Source organism: Prionailurus viverrinus, chromosome D3, assembly GCF_022837055.1.
Source record: "Prionailurus viverrinus isolate Anna chromosome D3, UM_Priviv_1.0, whole genome shotgun sequence".
Lineage (NCBI taxonomy): Eukaryota > Metazoa > Chordata > Mammalia > Carnivora > Felidae > Prionailurus > Prionailurus viverrinus.
Window position 1 is genome coordinate 11443630 of NC_062572.1, and position 18488 is coordinate 11462117.

At 57.4% G+C, this 18488-nt stretch overlaps 1 protein-coding gene across 4 annotated transcripts in view; it reads right to left on the reverse strand.

Moving 5' to 3' along the window:
• The window catches only part of RBM19 (RNA binding motif protein 19), a 142335-nt gene that overhangs the window by 87602 nt on the left and 36245 nt on the right, over positions 1-18488 (reverse strand). For all 4 annotated transcript variants that reach the window (XM_047827917.1, XM_047827916.1, XM_047827918.1 and 1 more), the window contains exons 17-21: positions 16758-16927; positions 14870-14930; positions 11475-11554; positions 8877-8932; positions 5402-5518 (exon numbers count right to left, since the gene is read on the reverse strand). In XM_047827917.1, coding sequence (XP_047683873.1) covers positions 5402-5518; positions 8877-8932; positions 11475-11554; positions 14870-14930; positions 16758-16927 — 484 coding nt within the window. The remainder of the gene's footprint in view (positions 1-5401; positions 5519-8876; positions 8933-11474; positions 11555-14869; positions 14931-16757; positions 16928-18488) is intronic.

The window sequence follows — 18488 nt, forward strand, 5'->3', positions numbered from 1 at the left end:
AAATGAGGAGGAGAGAGGCCAGGGACGACGGACCCCGTCCACAAAGCGGGCGCAACAGGTGCAGCGCGGACAGGAGACGCAAGCTGTGTAATTAAGGCCTCCAGACACCTGTTGGGAGCTCACCCATTCACACCCCTAGCAGGTGGTTCACACCTCTGAGTACAAAATCACCAAAAAGGTGGGGGGGGGGGGGAAGAGGCTCAGATGAAAAGCTCTCTTCACCTGTAGCCCGTAGCCGCTGCCCCAGCTCACCTGAGGCAGCACTTCCGCCAGCAGCTCCCACCCAACATCCCTGGCCCTTGGGGACAGTTTCAAGGGGGTAGGAGGGGCTCCAAAGTGAGGGAGACCAGGCGGTGCCACTGCAGAGCTGTGTGGCCCTGGGCAAACTCCCTAACCTCTCTGTGCCTCACATACCCTTTCCCTCAGGATTCCAACGAGAAAGGCTTGGAGCAGTTGGACCTGTGCGCTTAGCAAACGCTCACCTATGTGCTTAGCAAACATTTATTGAGCACCCTCTATGTACCAGGGACCCGGAGACACAGCAGCGACCAGAGTGTCCAAGATTGCAGTCTGGGGTGGGGGAAAGGGACACTGAACACCCACACGGGGCCACACGGGTCACGTGCTCCCAAAGCCAGCCGTGTGTGTAGGACCTCCTTCCCAGAGGATCACTGCCTTCCAGAACCCACGCTCAAACCAAGGCCGCCCATTGGGTACAGAAGAAACGGGCGAGCCAAGGTCCTGCTAGAAACAGCCCCTGTTCCTCTCTGGGCCCCAGGAAACGGGTCCGAGAACTGCAGCACACCGGGCCACAGGGAAGATGCACCGATGACGCAGGCGCCTGAGATGTGGCCGGCCCGGTGCCCCACGCCTCCTGGGTGCTGAGAGCATCACCACCTCGTTCTCCAGGGTGGTGCTAACTCGGGGCCATCGCTTGAAACTCGGGTGGGAACACGACCCGTCCGTCAAATCCCATGGCTCCGCACATGCGCTTATGCGTAAGGCGGGGGGGGCCCTGAGCACCTGCTTCAATTGGGGTTCAGACTTAGGCCCTATCTGTGGGGCTGTTCTCGGAACCACCCTCTGTCCCAGGGACCTTCAAATCCAGGCTTTGCCCACACACATACACGTGCACACACACCTACCTCCGCCAGAGCAAACCCAGACGGGAAGGGAAGCCAGTCTACACCCTTCCTCTTCCGGAACGGATGCTAGTTTAAGGCTGTGCACACCACAGGGTGAGCCGGGGGCCGCGTTCACCCCCGCTCTGGTTGTGGGGTGAGGAGTCTGGTCCCTGCGTGCCAGCACATGCTTGCACGGTCCAGAGGATCCCCATTTGTCTTCCGTGTGTCCCTTACGGAGTAGAGAGGCCAGTGTCCGTCCCCCAGTACTGACTCTCTCTGGCCCAGGGCCAGCTGGAGGGGGAGAGGATCACCAGGCAGGAAGGCAGACTCAGGGAAAGGAGGCGAACCAGTAAGAAAATGCCACGGGGCGGGGGGGGGGGGGGGGGGGGGGGGGGGCGCGCCTGGGTGGCGCAGTCGGTTAAGCGGCCGACTTCAGCCAGGTCACGATCTCGCGGTCCGGGAGTTCACGATCTCGCGAGATCTCGAGTGATCTCGCGTGAGTTCGAGCCCCCCGTCGGCTCTGGGCTGATGGCTCAGAGCCTGGAGCCCGCTTCCGATTCTGTGTCTCCCTCTCTCTCTGCCCCTCCCCTGTTCACGCTCTGTCTCTCTCTGTCTCAAAAATAAACGTTAAAGGGGCGCCTGGGTGGCGCAGTCGGTTAAGCGGCCGACTTCAGCCAGGTCACGATCTCGCGGTCCGTGAGTTCGAGCCCCGCGTCGGGCTCTGGGCTGATGGCTCGGAGCCTGGAGCCTGTTTCCGATTCTGTGTCTCCCTCTCTCTCTGCCCCTCCCCCGTTCATGCTCTGTCTCTCTCTGTCCCAAAAAAAAAAAAAAAAAAAAAAGAAAAGAAAATGCCACAGGGGACCGTCAAGGGTCTGCGGTGCCATCGAAGACATCAGCTCTGTCGAGAGTCAGACCGGCCCTGGGTTCAAAGCCTGGCGCCCCCAGTTTCGTGCTATTTGACAACCAGCGCTAATGTTTATTAACCACCTACTCCGTCCCAGGCCCTGTATTACGCTCTCCATAAGCAGACGCTCATTTAACCCTTCCAACAGCCCACGAGGCGGTCACGTGGCGCGGGAGCTGCTGGGTGCCGGTGGGGCCGGCAGATGGCCCAGTGGCGGGATCTGGAGCCGGGGAGCCCATTTCCTCCCTGGGAAACGGAGGCAACGCCACTCCGCGGGGCCGTTGTGGGAAACGGACCCGTAATAACGCAGAGCCTGGCACAGAGGTCGGGCTCGGAAACTATATTTCACGGTAACAAACACGTTCTTGCCGTAGCGTCGTCATAAATTACCCCAAATGCTACCAGCAGGGCTGCTGTCACCTGGTGCCAGGGGAAGCGGAAGCCCAAAAAGGTGGCAGGGGGGGACACTGCTGTGCCCACTCTGACTTTTCTGAAGGGCCAGCCGCGAACCGTCCCAGATGATGATTCCATAGAGATCCGGATCCACAGTGCCTCAGGGTACTGGATTCAAGGGGCTGTGGGGTGGTGTGGGGGGGGGACCCCACTGCATGGCTGGGGGCCCCCAGGAAGGGCACGGGCAGGTGCTGCCCCGGGGTCACGTGCAGGGCCCCGAGGGCCGGGGAGAGTGGGCGAGCTGCGACCCCCCAGCAGGTGCGCTTGAGAACATGACCGTGCCTTCCCGCTACGGCCCTACGCTCACTCCCGCGTGCCACAGGAGCATCACTGTCCAGCTGCCACCGTCGCTTTGCTCCCTGGTCCTCCCCAGTGAACTCCTCGGGGGGAGGCGCCCGTCTCTCCTGAAACAGCTGCCGGCCCGACACCTAGGCCCGGGGCTGGTGCGAACGACACATTCGCGGGACAATGGTGCCACCGACGTGATCTAGGGGGCAGTGTCCTTCTGGACCCGGGAGGAGGACGACAGGCGGCAGAGAGCAGCGTTTCCGAGCCACGGCTCTGGGTCAGACTGCTGAAATCCCAGTCCTGGCTCAGCTGCAGGTTCTGAGCAGGACGCTTTATCTGCCCAGGTCTCCAGCATCCTTCCGGGTGCAAAACAGGTAACAAACAGCCTCCCTCCTCTACATGGCGGCTACGCAGCTTAAAGGAGACGCTGCACGGGGCAGACGTGCAGCTGGGGCCCAACACACGGTGAGGGCCCCATCGGAGCGAGCTGGGATTCTTGATCGCACCCGGCAGGACAGGCCCGCAAAACCCGCCTGCAAAATGGACCAGACTGGTTCCCCTAAAGCCCCGAAATCCTCCCCTGGCTCTGACCTTTGCCGGCCGCTGGCTTTGTCTGAAATCGGGTCTGTGGTTTCCAGGACGAGCGGAGTCCCCCCTGAGAAGGCTCACAGCGCCCCCTGCCGCCCGCCACCGGGAACGGCCTCAACCCCCCAGCCCCAGAGCACAACAAAGCAAGGTGAGCCCTCCGCGGTGGCTTTCCGTTTCCAAGGGCTGGCGAAAGCTACCATCGGAACAATGGCAGGGGGAAGAGACACCGCGCATAATTACGTTCCGTGGACGCTAATTCCCTGTCTCCGCAAAATAAATATAAAACGAGAGATCAAACAAAGCGCTCTTCCCTTTCCGAGCGGATCTTTTGTTTCCCTGGGTAAGTGTCACCCCAAACAGGCTGCGGCACCAAGTGGAACTGTCATTTCGGCGGGATGCTATTTCCTGATCAACACGTGCTGTCTGCGGCAATCCTGTTTTGATCTGGCAGGTCTTAAATTGGACTCTCTTTCACAAGCAGGAGCCCGTTAAAACGAGCCGGCGTGCGAGGCTGAGGATGCGTACTCCTCTCCCTGGGTGCAGGGAAATGGAAAACGTCCCCCCAGGTCGTGACCCCACCTCACCAGGCTGTTACTGCCACGCAGGGGACCTGGGATCACAGCTAAGACCCCACTCCTCCGAAAACGGCGTCTGCACCAGAGCCAGCAAAACCACGTCTGTTAACGAGCAGCACGTTCAGCGTACAATTTAGAACGGAGGTGAGAAGGAGGGCGGAGGTGAGAAGGAGTTTTGAAGCAAATCCCGTAAATGGTTCCCTACTCTTTAAATCGGGTGAGAGGGCGAAGAGGTAGATTCACACAAAGGTACTTCTGTCTAGTCCCCCAAATATGGGATTTATATTTTGCATCCACAGTTGACTTCAGTGAGGTGATCTAATCAGTAAGATGCCGACTGATAATTGCAACAGGGACACAGCTCTCCGGGTCCTGCAGGCCCGGGAGCCCCCGGCGATCTGGTCCACCTGCCGTTACACTCCGAGGGCGAGACTGTCTCTCCCTGGGCCACCCAGCACCCCACACCCGGGGAGGGTCTTGGCTTTAAACGTCTTCCTGTTACGCCCGTTCGTAAGATGTTTATCCAGGGCTTGCTTCTAGGTGGTACCCAACTAATCTGCAAGGCCGAACGGTGTAACGCGTTAGCACAGGGGTTGCAAAGTGGTGGCCCTTGGGCTCCATCTGGCCACAGCCAGACTTTGTCCTGCACTGTTTGTATTTGAGAAAGTAAATTAGTTGCCAGCTTACTCCCCCTAAAAATCTGGAATGCCGGTTTTCCTTTCAAAACATAGGGAAACTGGTCTGATTCAATCTGCCTTCCTGCACAGCATCACCACTGGCCTTCCTGCTGTCAGTACCTCGCCCCCCGCCTGTCCTTCCGGGTCCCAGTGCCTAGCGTTTCTGACCCTATGCTGGCATCTGTTGCCGGACTGCACTATTTATTCAGGGGATTCATCCATATTTCAAAACAGTCTCTCTCCGTAGACAGCAATGTAGACAGTGGTGCCCAACTCTGGCTGGACAGTAGAATCCCCAGTGGAGCTTTGATCAAAACACCAATGTCTGGGCCCCACGCCCGACCAACAGAATCCAACTCCACGGGGGCGGGGCCTGAGCAAAGGTATGTTTATGAAAGTCACCGGGTGACTCGAAAACACCACCGGGGTGGAGAGCCGCTGGCTAAACCCAGAGGAATGACTTGGCCGGAAGAGTTTCAGACAGATGCTGAGCCTCGGCCACCAGGGCCCCCGCCCCATCCTGCTGCGGGTGGGGACAGAGAACACCAGCCGCCCTCTCTTTCTGTCTCACCTCTGGGGGAGGAGGCCTGGCTGTTTCGAGTTTTCTCTGCATAGTGCTCACGGCGCATGAGTTCAAGAGAGATAAATCAAAGGCGGCCAAAAGATGACCTTTGAAAGACCACTGGGCCGGCCTGCGGTGGAGCCATCAAGGACCCGAAGGCCACCTGCCAAGGCTCCAGCAGGCTCCCCCCCACCACATGCCAACCGGTGGACAGAAGGAGAGCTGCTCACCTGAAGAGCTCTCGGATCTCCCGGCTGTCGGCCTGGAAGGGGATGTTGCGCACCAGGATCTTTGAGGTCGTCTGCTTTCTGGGCACTTGTTTCTTCCGAGCGGACGTCAGAGCTGGCCTAGACGATTAGGAGAGAAGGTTCGAGTTATCTGGGGTGTGGGCAGCTGCTGGCCTACGCTAACCCCCTCACCCTCCCTCCAAGAGCTGATGTTCTTGGCAGGTGAGAGATTCAAGGAGTTGGGGTGGATGAGGCAGAGATGAAAAGGGGGAAGGGGGTCTCCCCTGGGTGATTCGGAGCATAACCATCTTCCTCTCAAGATAGCTGTGGACAACCGGTCAGCACACCCGCCCTTGGGTCTCTCCTGCCCGTCGTCTGAGAGACGCGGGGGCTATCAGGGACTGGCGAGAGGAACCCTGAGAGGGGTGAGGCCAGCTCCTCACCCCATCCGGTGTCTACTGTCCCCTTCCAGATGTGGAAAGACCCCGGATGGCCCAAAGGTCTTATGTGAGACTTTCCAGTACATGCCCCAAGGGCCTCGCCCACAGGCCTGGAGCAGTTGCTAGCCCTGAAGACGGGCCAGGGGTGGGAGCAGAAGCTCATCCCGGGGCGCAAGGCCGTCTCTAACGCCCTCCCACCTCACCTGGGCCCCTGCTCGCCCTGGGCAACCTGCCACTGCGTCAAAGCGACGCGGGGTCGTGAGTGGGGAGTGAACGAACAGGGTGTGGAAGCCAAGTGAGTTGCATAGGATCTGAGTGATCTTGGGCAGGTAATTTGGCTTCTCCGGGCCTCAGCCTCCTCAAGTGCAGAATGGGCCTAAAAAGAGTGCCGGCCTTGTCATACCGTTTGAGGGCCTGTCAGACACTGCGTGGTGCCCCCCATGTGCCAAACATTCAATAAATGGCAGCTGTTGTCATAAAGACGACCGTGTTGCCTCACTTCTCTCGGATCTGCTTCACGTCACCTCCTCGAAGGCCCTCCCTAGGTATCCCCATTAAAGCAGTAACACCCCCCTCCCCCACCCCCAGTTTTGCTTTCCTTTCTGGCACTCACCACCACCTGACCGCGTATTACGTATCGTTCATGTTTCCCTTTACTGTGCTGTCCAATATGGTAGCCTCAAACCACATACGGCCGGTTAAGTCTACGTTAAAGCAACAAAATTCAAAACTCAACTCTCCAGTTGCTGGGATAGCCAGCCTCCAAGATGGTCCCCAGAGATCCCTGCCTCTCGGTATTCACGCCCTTGGGCAGTCCCCTCCCGTGCTCCATCAGGCAGGTCTGCGTGACCAGTAGAAGACCGAAGCAATGGTGACTTCTGAGACCAGGTCATAAACGACACTGCCGCTTCCTTCCTGCTGTCCTTTGGATCACTCGCTCAGTGGAAAATGGGCTGTGGTGCTGTAAAGACCCTCATGCAATCCCAGGGAGAGGCCAGCGTGGTGAGGAACTGAGGTCTCCTGCCAACAGCCATGTGCGGGTGCCATTTTGGAAGCAGATCCTTTAGCCCCAGAGGAGCCTTCAAAATTTTTTTTTTTTTTTCAACGTTTATTTATTTTTGGGACAGAGAGAGATAGAGCATGAACGGGGGAGGGGCAGAGAGAGAGGGAGACACAGAATCAGAAACAGGCTCCAGGCTCTGAGCCATCAGCCCAGAGCCCGACGCGGGGCTCGAACTCACGGACCGCGAGATCGTGACCTGGCTGAAGTCGGACGCTTAACCGACTGCGCCACCCAGGCGCCCCGGGGAGCCTTCAGATGAGACTGCAGCCCTGACCAACAAAACCTCCTGAGAGACCTGGAGACAGAAGTACCCAGCTAAACTGTTCCCAAGTTCCTGACTTCGGAAACGGTGAAATAATACGTGTTTGCTGTTTTAAGCTGTTTGGGATACTCTGTTACACAGCAACAGATGACTAACACAACTGTACTCCCCACCTTTACGTGTTCAAATGCCACGTGAGCAAGTGGCTGCCATACTGGACAGCACAGATGTGGAACATGATCGAGGAATCCCACTATTGTAGAAGGTTCTATCAATTACGCTGCCCTACACCGTGAACACCACCAGGAAACCCCATTCCTGGCACCTGGGCAGAGTATCTGGTACACAGTGGGCTTTCCGTAATTTGTTTGTTGAATAAAAGGATGACTAAATCAACACTGGCGAGGGACTGAAAGCTCGTGAGGTGACTTTAGCTTGACTCCTTCGAGACGGGGAACGGAAAAGACAGATCGCCACTGTTGGCTGAGTACTCATGTGCAAAGCACGTTCTAGAGGCTTCATGCACAACCTCTAGTTAGCACATACTAGTTCATAGGCAAAGTCAGCCACCCAAGGTCACGCAGCTCCTGGACTAGAACCCGAGGCCGTGGGGCTCAATGCCTGGTGCTCACTGTTCCATCCCAGCTCAGGAGCCCTTCCCGTACCGGGCCTTCTCCCCGAGGATGCTCCCACGGCACAGACAGGGTGGGCGAACAATACCAGAGGTGGCCAAGGGCTGGATTCCCAAGTAGCATTGAAAACAGAGAGAAGGAAGAAAAAGCAGCAGCTGGAGACCAGGCAGCAACAGCCAATCTGCTCAACGACCACAACAAATGCCCAACTTGCTGAAAACTACCAAAGAGAGATCTTAAACCAGCCCTAGGACTGTTAGAGGCGGTTACTTCATCGCCCGGGGCTGGTAGGCGATCATGACAATGACAATAAAAACAACACTCGCGCTGGGCACGTCACGTGCTGGGCAGTGTTCGGGGCACCTCAGGCCTATCGGCTCATTTACACATGCAAGCGGGTAGAAGCGTAGGCACAAAACTAAATCTTACGGGGCGCCTGGGTGGCTCAGTCGGTTAAGTGTCCGACTTCGGCTCAGGTCATGATCTCACGGGGCGTGGGTTCGAGCCCCACCTTGGGCTCTGTGCTGTCAGCCTGTCGGCGCAGAGCCTGCTTCAGAGCCTCCGTCCCCCCTTTTCTCTGCCCTTCTCCCGCTTGTGCTCTACCCCCCAAAAATATTTTTTAAAAAACCCAAAAACTAAAACACTACTTCAGGAAACTGGTCACCGGGCAGATTGGTCAGTCTCCAACTCTTAACACTGACTGAATCTCTTTCAAACTAACTGGAGGCTGTCTCTGGGCTCTGGTGTCCAGCTCCAGGAAAGAAAGCCCTATAAAGCTGGACATCAAGGTTTTATCGCTTCTCTGGCTCGTCCAGAGCACCAGCAACTGGCAATTCTTTGTTGGTTTATTTATAACACCAAGATGAGCAGAATGTGCTGGTTCCTCCCGCTCCTGCTCCTCGTATTATGACAAATGTGCATTAAATATTTATTCAAAGGACTGGAGTGGTCCCAGTTCATCACAGAAACGGGCCTCGGAGCTGGCAAATGGGACATCACCTTAATCAGGAAGACGATATACCAGCCCCAGAGCAGAAAGGACCCCCTGGAGGAGAGCAGAGAGGGGGCAATGAAGACTCACTTCGTGGCTCGTTCTGAGATCCTCACTTCCAGCTTGTGGCCGTCCACGATGTGACCCTAAGAGATAAGACCACACAGCTTGTCACCCTGTCTCCCCAGCAACACTCCCCCACCCCGCTGCTCTCCAAGAGAGCGGGCGTCAGCGGAGAGGAAAGGAAACTTCAGACGGGGGACTATCCCCGGGCAGCAGAGCCAGCTGGAATCAAGGACAGAGAAGTGGCTCAGGCCAAGCCCAGACAGCAGCTGGTGGTCACACAGACCCAGCCCTTCCAATGCCCTCTTGAGCCATGCGTGGGCCTTGGCCTTTATGCCAATCAAGGGGCACCGAATTTTCCATCGTTTGTAAGCATTTTTAGGCAAAGCAAGCCCCTTTGGTCCGGCTTGCAGCAAGAGTTCAGGCTAGACTGTGTGCTTAAAAAAAAAAAAAAATTCTAAACCGCAGAGGAGGTGTAGTGAAAGCTAGGCTCTCACGGGGGTCCCTTAAGGCAAAACTGGAGTATTAGCAAAATTACCCTCGACAATCCCTTAAGTCTCCCATAAGATATAGCACGGGTAGTTCTGTGTAAACGATTCTTTGTGGCAACGTGCACACATGTACGCACACAGGGAGGTACGGAACGCAACACGTGCAAGGTGGAGTTTGACAGAATCTTGCGTTACGTGGCAGAGAATGGACCACTGGACGTGCAGAGCCAATGCCAGCTAAATGCCTACGCGGCACCCGATGACAAAGTTGGACTGCCAGTGTCTCTTTGAAAAACAACACACAAATCAAACGCCAGAGAGGTGCCCCACGAGGCGTAACTGGCTGAAGCTAAGAAGCGGCTGCCCTCTCGACAGGGCACGAGTGTCCAGCTTTTGCTCTGGGTGATGCCTGCCCCCTCACTCCCTCACACTGCCCGCTGGCCCCCAAGGGTGTCTGGATATGCAGCCCTGGTAGACAGCAGAGCTTTCCAAGAGAGCGGAGGCCCCGGAGGCGTTACCTCCCCGTCATCCTACCCAAATCCAACTCGGCCCTTTGTGAAGCTGCCCTGAGCCAAGGGCAAGGTCATCAAAATCCTACAAAAACCATCAGATGAACTAAGCGCCCGGTTACATTTCCTATACCCCCCAGGGCCTCTCTCCTGTGCCAGAAGTTCTGCTGGGACAGGGCGGGGGCCCCCTATGGGCGCCTTCCCACCCTGAGAACAGCCCAGCCGTGCCTGGCCCAGGCTGCCTGACCCTGCCAGAGAGAGAGTGAGAGCCGGGTAAGGTGAGCAGGCTCCCATACACGTGGGCCGATTCAGCTCTCCTTTACCTTCACGCCACCTGGCCTCAGGCCAGGCCCTCTTTGTCCGGTGCTCACATAGGACATCCGGAATATGGCTTAAAAGGGTCCCTGGACCCCCTGAAGCTCTTCCAGGAACTTGGGTCTAGAAGCCTGACCTGCAGGCACGGTCAGGAGCGCTCGGCCTGCAGAACGAGGGGTCAGCAAAGACGGCAGGGAACGAGTGGGTCCTCAGAAAGAAGGGAGGGCACTGCTCCCTGCCCGCAAAGCCACCAAAGGGCCTGGGATGTGCGGCGTCGGGGAAGAGTGTGGAGGACGCGGTCTCGGGCAGAGGCCTGCCTCACGGGGGAGGAGCCCATCCCAGGCCGTGCCGCTCCCTGCAGTCCCAGCTCAGCTCCCTCCTGCTCCAGGCGCCTGATCTGATCCTGCACTTCGGGCCCAGCAGGAGGTCCTGTTCTGTGTGGAGTCCCTGTCCTAACACCTCAGAGTCTAGTCCCCTTGTCCTCATCTTCCCTGCCTCCGCCCGACCCAGGCCAACACCCTTTTCCTGCCCGGACGACTCCGTGGTTTCTCACCTGCCCCACTGTCATCCACTCTCTGCACAGCAGCGGGAGAGACCGTCCAGAAGCATAAACCAGTCCCTTCCCCAAAGTGCTCCAAGCCTTCCGACAGAATCTCACTGCCTTTACACCGGACTCCACGGTCCTTAAAAGGCTGACAAGATCTGGGCCCACACACGGTCCGCTCCAGCCACAATGGCCTCTTTCTGCCTCTCAAACATACTAAGCTCATTCCTACCTCAGAGTCCCTGCCTCAGACCCTTTGCACATGCTGTGTATTCCTCCTAGACTGCTTCCTCTCTAGATCTTTGTGTAGCTGACTCCTTCTTGTCAATTAGCGACCAGCTCAATGGTCACCTCCTCAGAGAGGCCTCCCTCACACAATGTAAAGTAACCCTCTCTGCCCATCACGATGCCTGCTTTATTTCCATCCAAGCACTTCTCGTCACCTGGTCTTGCGTATTTATTCAGAGATCCGCTCTGCCAGCCTCCCCCAGATCTGGCACAGAGCTGTGGATTCGTGAACGCACTACCATGACTACAGAGCGCTGAAGAAGATTCTTAATTTTTCTTGGGCCATAGTGCCCTGGAGAACTGGAGGAAGTGAGGGACCCAAGAAAATGTGGACTTACCCACATTCCTGCTAACTTCAGGAGTGTTGACAGGCCGGACCCCCACCCTCCACCCTCCCTGCCCCGGAAACCCCCCCACCCCCCCCCCCCACCACCTACCAAGCACCTCCATGGATCTCAGCTGAAATCCCCACCCTTACCTGGAGCTGCTTGAGAGCTTTCTGGGCCTGCTCCGGCTTCCTGTATTCCACGAACCCAAATCCCATGGAGAGCAGCTCTCCTAAAGGAGAGTCAGAAAGAGAGGTGAGGTGGGGGGAGCAGAAAGGCGAAGAAAGAGCACGAACCCAAGGGCAGCGGCTCCGGCGGACCCCTAGACGTCCCCTCTTTGCTCCCTTCCTAAAAAGATTTTAGCTCCTGGTGTCCCGATTCTTACCAGTCATCTTGAAGAATCAGCCAACGAAGTTATATAGCCGTCACCTGAGGCCCAGCTGACTATTAATTAAGAGATGATTGGCATGATAATTAACTTCCTAATAGAATTCCGCCTTTGGGAGGGAGCAGGAACGAACAGGGATGACCATCGCTGTGACAAGCTGCACAGTCCCTACCTAGGCAGTCCCCTGCTTCCACACACAATGCACGCGACGGATATACGCATGAAAGTCAAAGGCACCAGAGGCTTAAGTCTTTACGGGTGTTTCCGACCATCCAACGACGGCTGGTCCTGGGCTTCAGATACCGAGTTCGGACAGGGAGAGCGGCTGAATTCTTTGAACCTATCTGGCCCCCCACTTCTAGGTAGTGAGGCGCAAGGGTTCAGAGAGCAAGGGAGAGCTCAAAAGCATCGGGGACGTTTGCTTCCTGACTTTAGATGCGTGCGCGTTACGTACCTATGTATCATGTGGACGGCGCGGGGGGAGAGATTTTACAGGGCGTGTGTCTAATTACATCCTGCCCTATGTCACAGAATGGGACACGTGCCTCCTTCCCTGCATGTCATGCAGGTATATTCATTTTTTCACAGTGGAGCTCAGAGGACTGGCTCGAATCTGACGGGTCCAAATGAGGATCGAGACTCGTCACCTTCGACCCACACAACAGTCCCTTCTTCGCATCTACCGTGCGGTTTGTGAGACCCGAGCCCCTCCCGGGGCACTGCTTGCCCGTGTTTCCATTCACAGCCACGTGCTATCAAATGGGGCCCCCGTGCAGCAGGAAACCCCGTGCGTTGCCCAAATACGGCTCTGTGGGCCACAGAAGGGAGTCTCTGCCCGAGTGAGCTGTTGGCTGCCAGCCATGGCCACCCTGTGACAACCTCAGACACCGGAAAGCTCTCCCTGGGAGACTCCAGGCCGAGGGTGGTCTGTGGGGGTCTGTGCACACGGGATATTTGGAGGGCGCGGAGGAGCGCGTGAAAGGCAACTACTAACAGTCAAGTCCGTCACCCGATCCCTGACGCTGCCCGGCTCCTACCCTGGGAGCCTGACCTCCACAGGCTGCACCACCTGGGCTCCCTGACCTTCTGGTTTCCTGTGGGGTGTAGCCAATGGAAGCCCCGATCTGACTGGCAGGTGGAGAAGAAAAAGTTGGGGGTCCGGCTTCCTCCCACGCGCCCCCCACCCTCCCCGCCTCGGCGTGGTTCTGGCCGTGCTGGCGGCTTCCGTGACGGGTGACGCCACTCCCTCCCCGCGGCCCTCGGGGCTCACAGGGTTCTTCCGCTTGATGCTCCCCTCTGCCTCAACATCCCCCGTGGGTCCCTTCTGCTCAGCCCTCACCATCGCATCTGGCCCCGTCCTTACAAACGTCTCCTCGACAACCTGCCGAGGGTGCTTTCCACGGCCTCCTGCGGCCCCCTCCCTGGCACACAGGCGGCCGAGTTCCCTCACGCGGTGATGGATGGATGAGCCCCGTCGAGCAGGGCTCTCCAACACGGGCTCTTAAGTGCGGGTCGTGAGAGGTGCCCGCAACACGGACGGATCAGGTAACTATTTCCAACATACGCTCCACAGTGCTCCTGAGGGGCGAACGTGGAGGCGGGCTCCACCGTGGCTGACCGCGGAGCGCGCCACGGCGACACCGTGACCCACGGGCACAGCGGGGGGCGGCTCTCCTGGCCCCGCTCCCGGACTGGAAGTCAGGGGTCGCCTCCTTTCCCGAAGCTGGGGCAAACCGAGCCTTCGTATCACTTACTTGCTGCCTTTCTTACGTCCCAGACTAGCCCTGCGGCCCCTGGGGAAGAGGTTGTTATGGTCTGAACTGGGTCCCCCCCCTCAATTCCTGTGTCGAAAGCCGAAGCCCCGGCATCTCAGAATGCGACCTTATTTGGAGAAAGGTTCTTTTACGGAGACGATCAAGTGAAAAATGGGGGCGTGAGGGCACCCAGCATGACTGGTACCCTTTCAAAGGGGGAGGCATCTGGACACAGGACAGGCTCGGGCAAAGGGAGCCCCCCGTGAGCATGAAGACCACCGCCTACAAGCCGTGGGGGAAGGCCGCAGCAGGCTCTTCCGTCACGAGGAACCGCTCCGCTGAAACCTCGACCTTGGACTTCCGGAAACTCGTGTCGCTGCAGCCCCCTCGTTTGTGGCGCTCCGTGACGGCAGGCGAACACAAGCACCTCCCGAACGTCTGTGCCACGTGTCTGCTTCAAACCTTCCTGCCGTGGCTTGCCCCCGCTTCCGGGGAAAAGCCCAGACTCCTCTGCAGGGCCCAAGAGCCATCCTGTGACCCGGGGCTGGCCTGCCTTTCTAAGGGCATCTCCTGTGTCTCCCTAAAGACACGCAGGGACAGTGCCCGGTGGCAGCAGCCCCTCCGGCCTCCTTCCTCTGTGCACCTGCTCCGGCTGGCCACCGCCGTCCCCACCCGCCAGCCTCACGCTGACGTGCAGACGCCAGTGCTGGGACCCGGCCCCTCGTCACCCTACGCTGTGCCCCACCGGCTCATCTGTGTCTCAGGTCACGGCTCTGACTGACTCAGGTGGCGTCCCTGTAAATCTTGCCCGATGGAAGGGAGGGGACTGAACGGCTGGGCAAAAGGAAGGACGTGTGGCCTGTCCGTCACGCGCAGGAAGCCGGTGCTGGAGAAGGGACAAGCGGGGAGCAAGGGCCCGAGCCAACAGCTGAGGCGTAACGGGGAGATGAGGGTTGTCTGCAAGGCACAGACACCCACAGGCTGGGCGGGGAGTAGTATGGTCAATGGTCCACAGGTTCTACGTCTGGGTTGTTTCTTCTGGAAGCAAAGAGGGAAAGCCCAAGCCTGGTCTCCTTCCTGCTATTCTCTACGAAACTTCCGGAGCCCAGAGGTCCTGGGAGGAGGGAGAGGCTTCCGCTACTGGACAGTGGCAACCCTGGTGGCCCATCAAATGCCGTGAGACCACGGGCCAGTCCAAGGAGGCAAAGAGCCTGACGGGCAAGGCTGCCCCCATGGGACGCAGGAGTCTCCGGGGACAGAGGAGGGCCCATTTTAGGCAGGACGCTGGGAGTCTGAGGGGGGCAACACTTCAGACCAGAAGAGCGGGCGGTATCCCTGCCCCTCCACCCAAAGCGCCGGGTTCTTCTGGAATCATCCTTTCCGGATGCGGTTTCGTAAAGAATACCTGTTTTGTTCTTCTTCTTGGAAACAGAACAGCTCTTCACCATTCCCACTCTGGAAAACACCTGGAAAGGAACGTCAACGTGTATCAGCAGCACGTCCAGGCTAATCCTGCAACCAGTGCAGGCACGTCTCGAAAGACGGAGGCCATGTATGTGACCACGGGCCCCAAGAGGGCTGTGATTCCTGCCCGGCTTGTGCTTAAGGGGCAGACATTTACAGACTCTCGTAATCCAAGCGTCAGGCACTCGGATGATCTCGCTTGTCCCAAGCAGATGTCTAAAACAACTCCGCGGGAAGATTCTCCCGACATCTCCATTTTACAGATAGGGAAACTGAGGCACAGATAGCCCAAAGGGCTTGCCAGGGTTGCGCCGTTAACACCGGGATCCACGTCCAGGCGTTCTGACCTGTAACTCGGGGCAACACGAGGGGAGCCCTGCGGGCTGCATACTGTTTCTGACAGCGCCTCCAATGGGCTGGTGGCCCTGGGACTGTGAACCGGCTGGAGCCCAGTCTTCGCATCTATCCGGGAGGAACCTGGACTGCATCGCCTTGGCCGGGACTCCCCGTTCCAGAAGTCCTCACTTCTTGAGGATGCGCCTAAGTCTGAAGCTTGGGTGCATCTTCCGGGGAAAATTGATTCCCGATGACAGTCCTGTCCCGGACCCGGGAGAGCCGGCAGACTGGGCACGAAACACAGACCGCAAGCCGCACTGCCCTATTCGCAGCGAGCGTCACGGCTGGTGCGTGCCTCTTCACAAAAGCAAACTCACACCGAACCACAACAGGTTCAGGAGCGGCCAGTGCAAAGCCCAAGGCTGGGTTTCTAGTTGCTCGGTCTGGTCAATCTTTGCCCTGGAGAGGCTGCTGTGTGAGCCCGGGGCCCTCTGCCGTGGCCACACTTCTACCTGCCAAGAGGAACGGCCACATCACAGAGCCTTGGCCAGATGGCCTCAGAGAGGAGGCTCTGACCTCGTCTCCCCCAGAGAGGAGACGAGTTTCCCAGTCTCCCAGTTTCTCCCTCCAGATGCAGGCCGGCCTCCTTCCCGCCTCTGGGACTCAGTGGACACCGTCGTCCCCCCTCTTGAATCTATCTGTGGAATCTCGGAACTCAAAAGAACTTTTAGAAGTCAGTTAGTTCGATCCTTACGGTCATCTTCCCCCCCCCCCCCCCCCCGGAATCAATCATAGTCACTGCTGATCATTACTGATTTATGCAGTTAAAAAAAAAAAAAAATGTGCCAAACCCAGGTCACAGAACCAGAGAGTCTTCCCATAAGCGGTTCTCAGACCCGTGGGGGGAGCTTGCAGACCCCAACCTTTTGGAACTGGAGGCCCCACTTGCTTGTCTCTGGCCAATTCCTTCCGAAGGCCCCCCATCCCCATTCAGGGCAGGCCCCGCTTGGTGCTTTCCAAACACCTGCTTGGAGATGCCCACCTTTTCACCCTCTGCCTCCCTCCCAAGAATGCAGAACCCACACCCCAACCAGGGGTTCCGGGCAGGACTGTCCCTCGTTCATTCCTGTGTCTCCCGCATGCTCCCGTCAGGCAAGGAGGTGGTGCTAACGTTTGCTTTTGGGTAGTTAGCCCCGCAGAGAAAACCGGGGCGGGGGGCTCTGTTTGCTGCACGCACAATGCTAGCACCGACGACACCCCCTTCCGTGTAGGGGGGGTGTCCCTCCCGGCCCCTCGGCTGGTCTGGCCACTGCTCAGGTCCCCTGGTGAGGGGTCCACGGGACAGCCCCACAGGCACATCAAGTGGCCGGCTGCTGGTTGTCCAACTCTGTACCAGCACGAGCCACGCGCACAGGCAGAATCAACCTGGGCGCCTCGTCGGCAGACGGCCTCCCGGGCCCACGACCCCCGCCCCGTTTGTAGCCATCACTCACTTCCTTCAGGGTCTCCTCGGTCGTGGCAAAGTTGAGATTTTTAATAAACAGGGTACACCCGGGGGGGCTCTCCTCCTCCTCCTCTTCCTCCTCTTCTTCCTCTTTCGCTGGAGCGTCCTCAGCTCTTCTCTCTGTTGGCTTTTCACCTTCCGGGGTCTCGTTGTCTGGCACTGGGTCCCCCCGCCCCCCGCAAAAGACACAAATTCGTTAAATGTGAAATCCCTTAAATGTCTAAGCCCCGGGCCGAAAGCACGGGAACGTGCTAGATCAGAGGGGTTCTGCCTCTGGGCGGCATCAGGAAGGGGCCCCCGATACCTAGCCTGCGCTGGGTTCCGGCAACTCTCAGGGGGCTGGGGGAAGATGGGGAAGGGGTGAGGCTGTCCTGCATCCTGCCTCTGGCGGGGCACCGGGATGCCCGGCCGGATGCTCGGCCAGTTGCGCGTCTGACTCTTGACTTCAGCTCGGGTCACGATCACATAGTTCATGAGTTCGAGCCCGCGTCGGGCTCTGCTCTGCGCTGGCAGCGTGGAGCCTACTTGGGATGCTCGCTCTCCCTCCCTCTGCCCTTTCCCCGTTTGCACTCTCTCTCTCTCTTTCAAAATAGATACACTTAAATGCAAATTTAAAGAAAAAAGGACTACAAGACACAGACCAGAAGCCTGAGCCTTGGACTAAGCCGTGTCAATTTAAACTGCAAAATAAACTGCTGCGTGAGCTGTTTCACTGAACCACAAACCTCAAAACAACACGCAGCCGAGTTCTCAAACTGAAACACGACTCAAAACTTCCGGAAAAATGACAGAATACAGAATGGGAGCAAAAGTTAGAACCCTCTAAATACCCCACGAACCTAAGAGATGTTACGTTCAATTAAAATTCCCAATATACAGAACTTCAGGGAGCCACATATATCGAGCACGCCTCATCTACCGCAACAAGACAAGTTCAGAGTTATACCCAACGTCGAAAAATTAAAAAAAAAAAAAAGAGACACAAACTACTAAGTACTGATAAATAGGACCCTAGGAACAGTGCTACCAAAGGCTGGGATGATACGTGCTCATTAAAAATAACGTTTGCAGGGGCGCCTGGGTGGCTTAGTCAGTTAGGCTTCCAACTTCAGCTCAGGTCATGATCTCACAACTTGTGGGTCCCAGCCCCGCGTCAGGCTCTGTGCTGACCGCTCAGGGCCTGGATCCTGCTTCCAAACCTGTGTCTCCCTCGCTCTCTGCCCCTCCCCCGCTCACGCTCTGTCTCTCTCCTTCAAAAATAAATAAACATTAAAAAAAAAAATTAAAGAAAAATAATAAAAAAAATGATGTTTGCAAAGAATGTGTAATGACACAGAACGATGCTTATGATATAAAAGTTAAGAGAGAAATTAAGATATGAAACAGTAAACAGTCTAAGCCCAATCACGTTCTGTCCACACAATTTCCGGGGCGCACACACAGGGAGGCGACGCTGGAAGGGGACACAGGATGTGCTCCGGGGTGTTTCTGGAGGCCGGGATCCCAGAGGGCTGTCGTTTCCGTCCCCCCAGCCCTCTTGCCACGCATACTCAGAAGGAACAGCATTTCAGGAAGAGGGAAGAGCAGACACGAGGTTGTGCATGAGCAGGCGGGTATGTGTGGCCGCAGCTCAGGGTCGCCCAGGGGTGACAGAAGCCTCGGAAGACCGAGAACAGCCCTGCGACCTCTGAGAAGTCCTGCTATGAGGAAATGTGTCCGG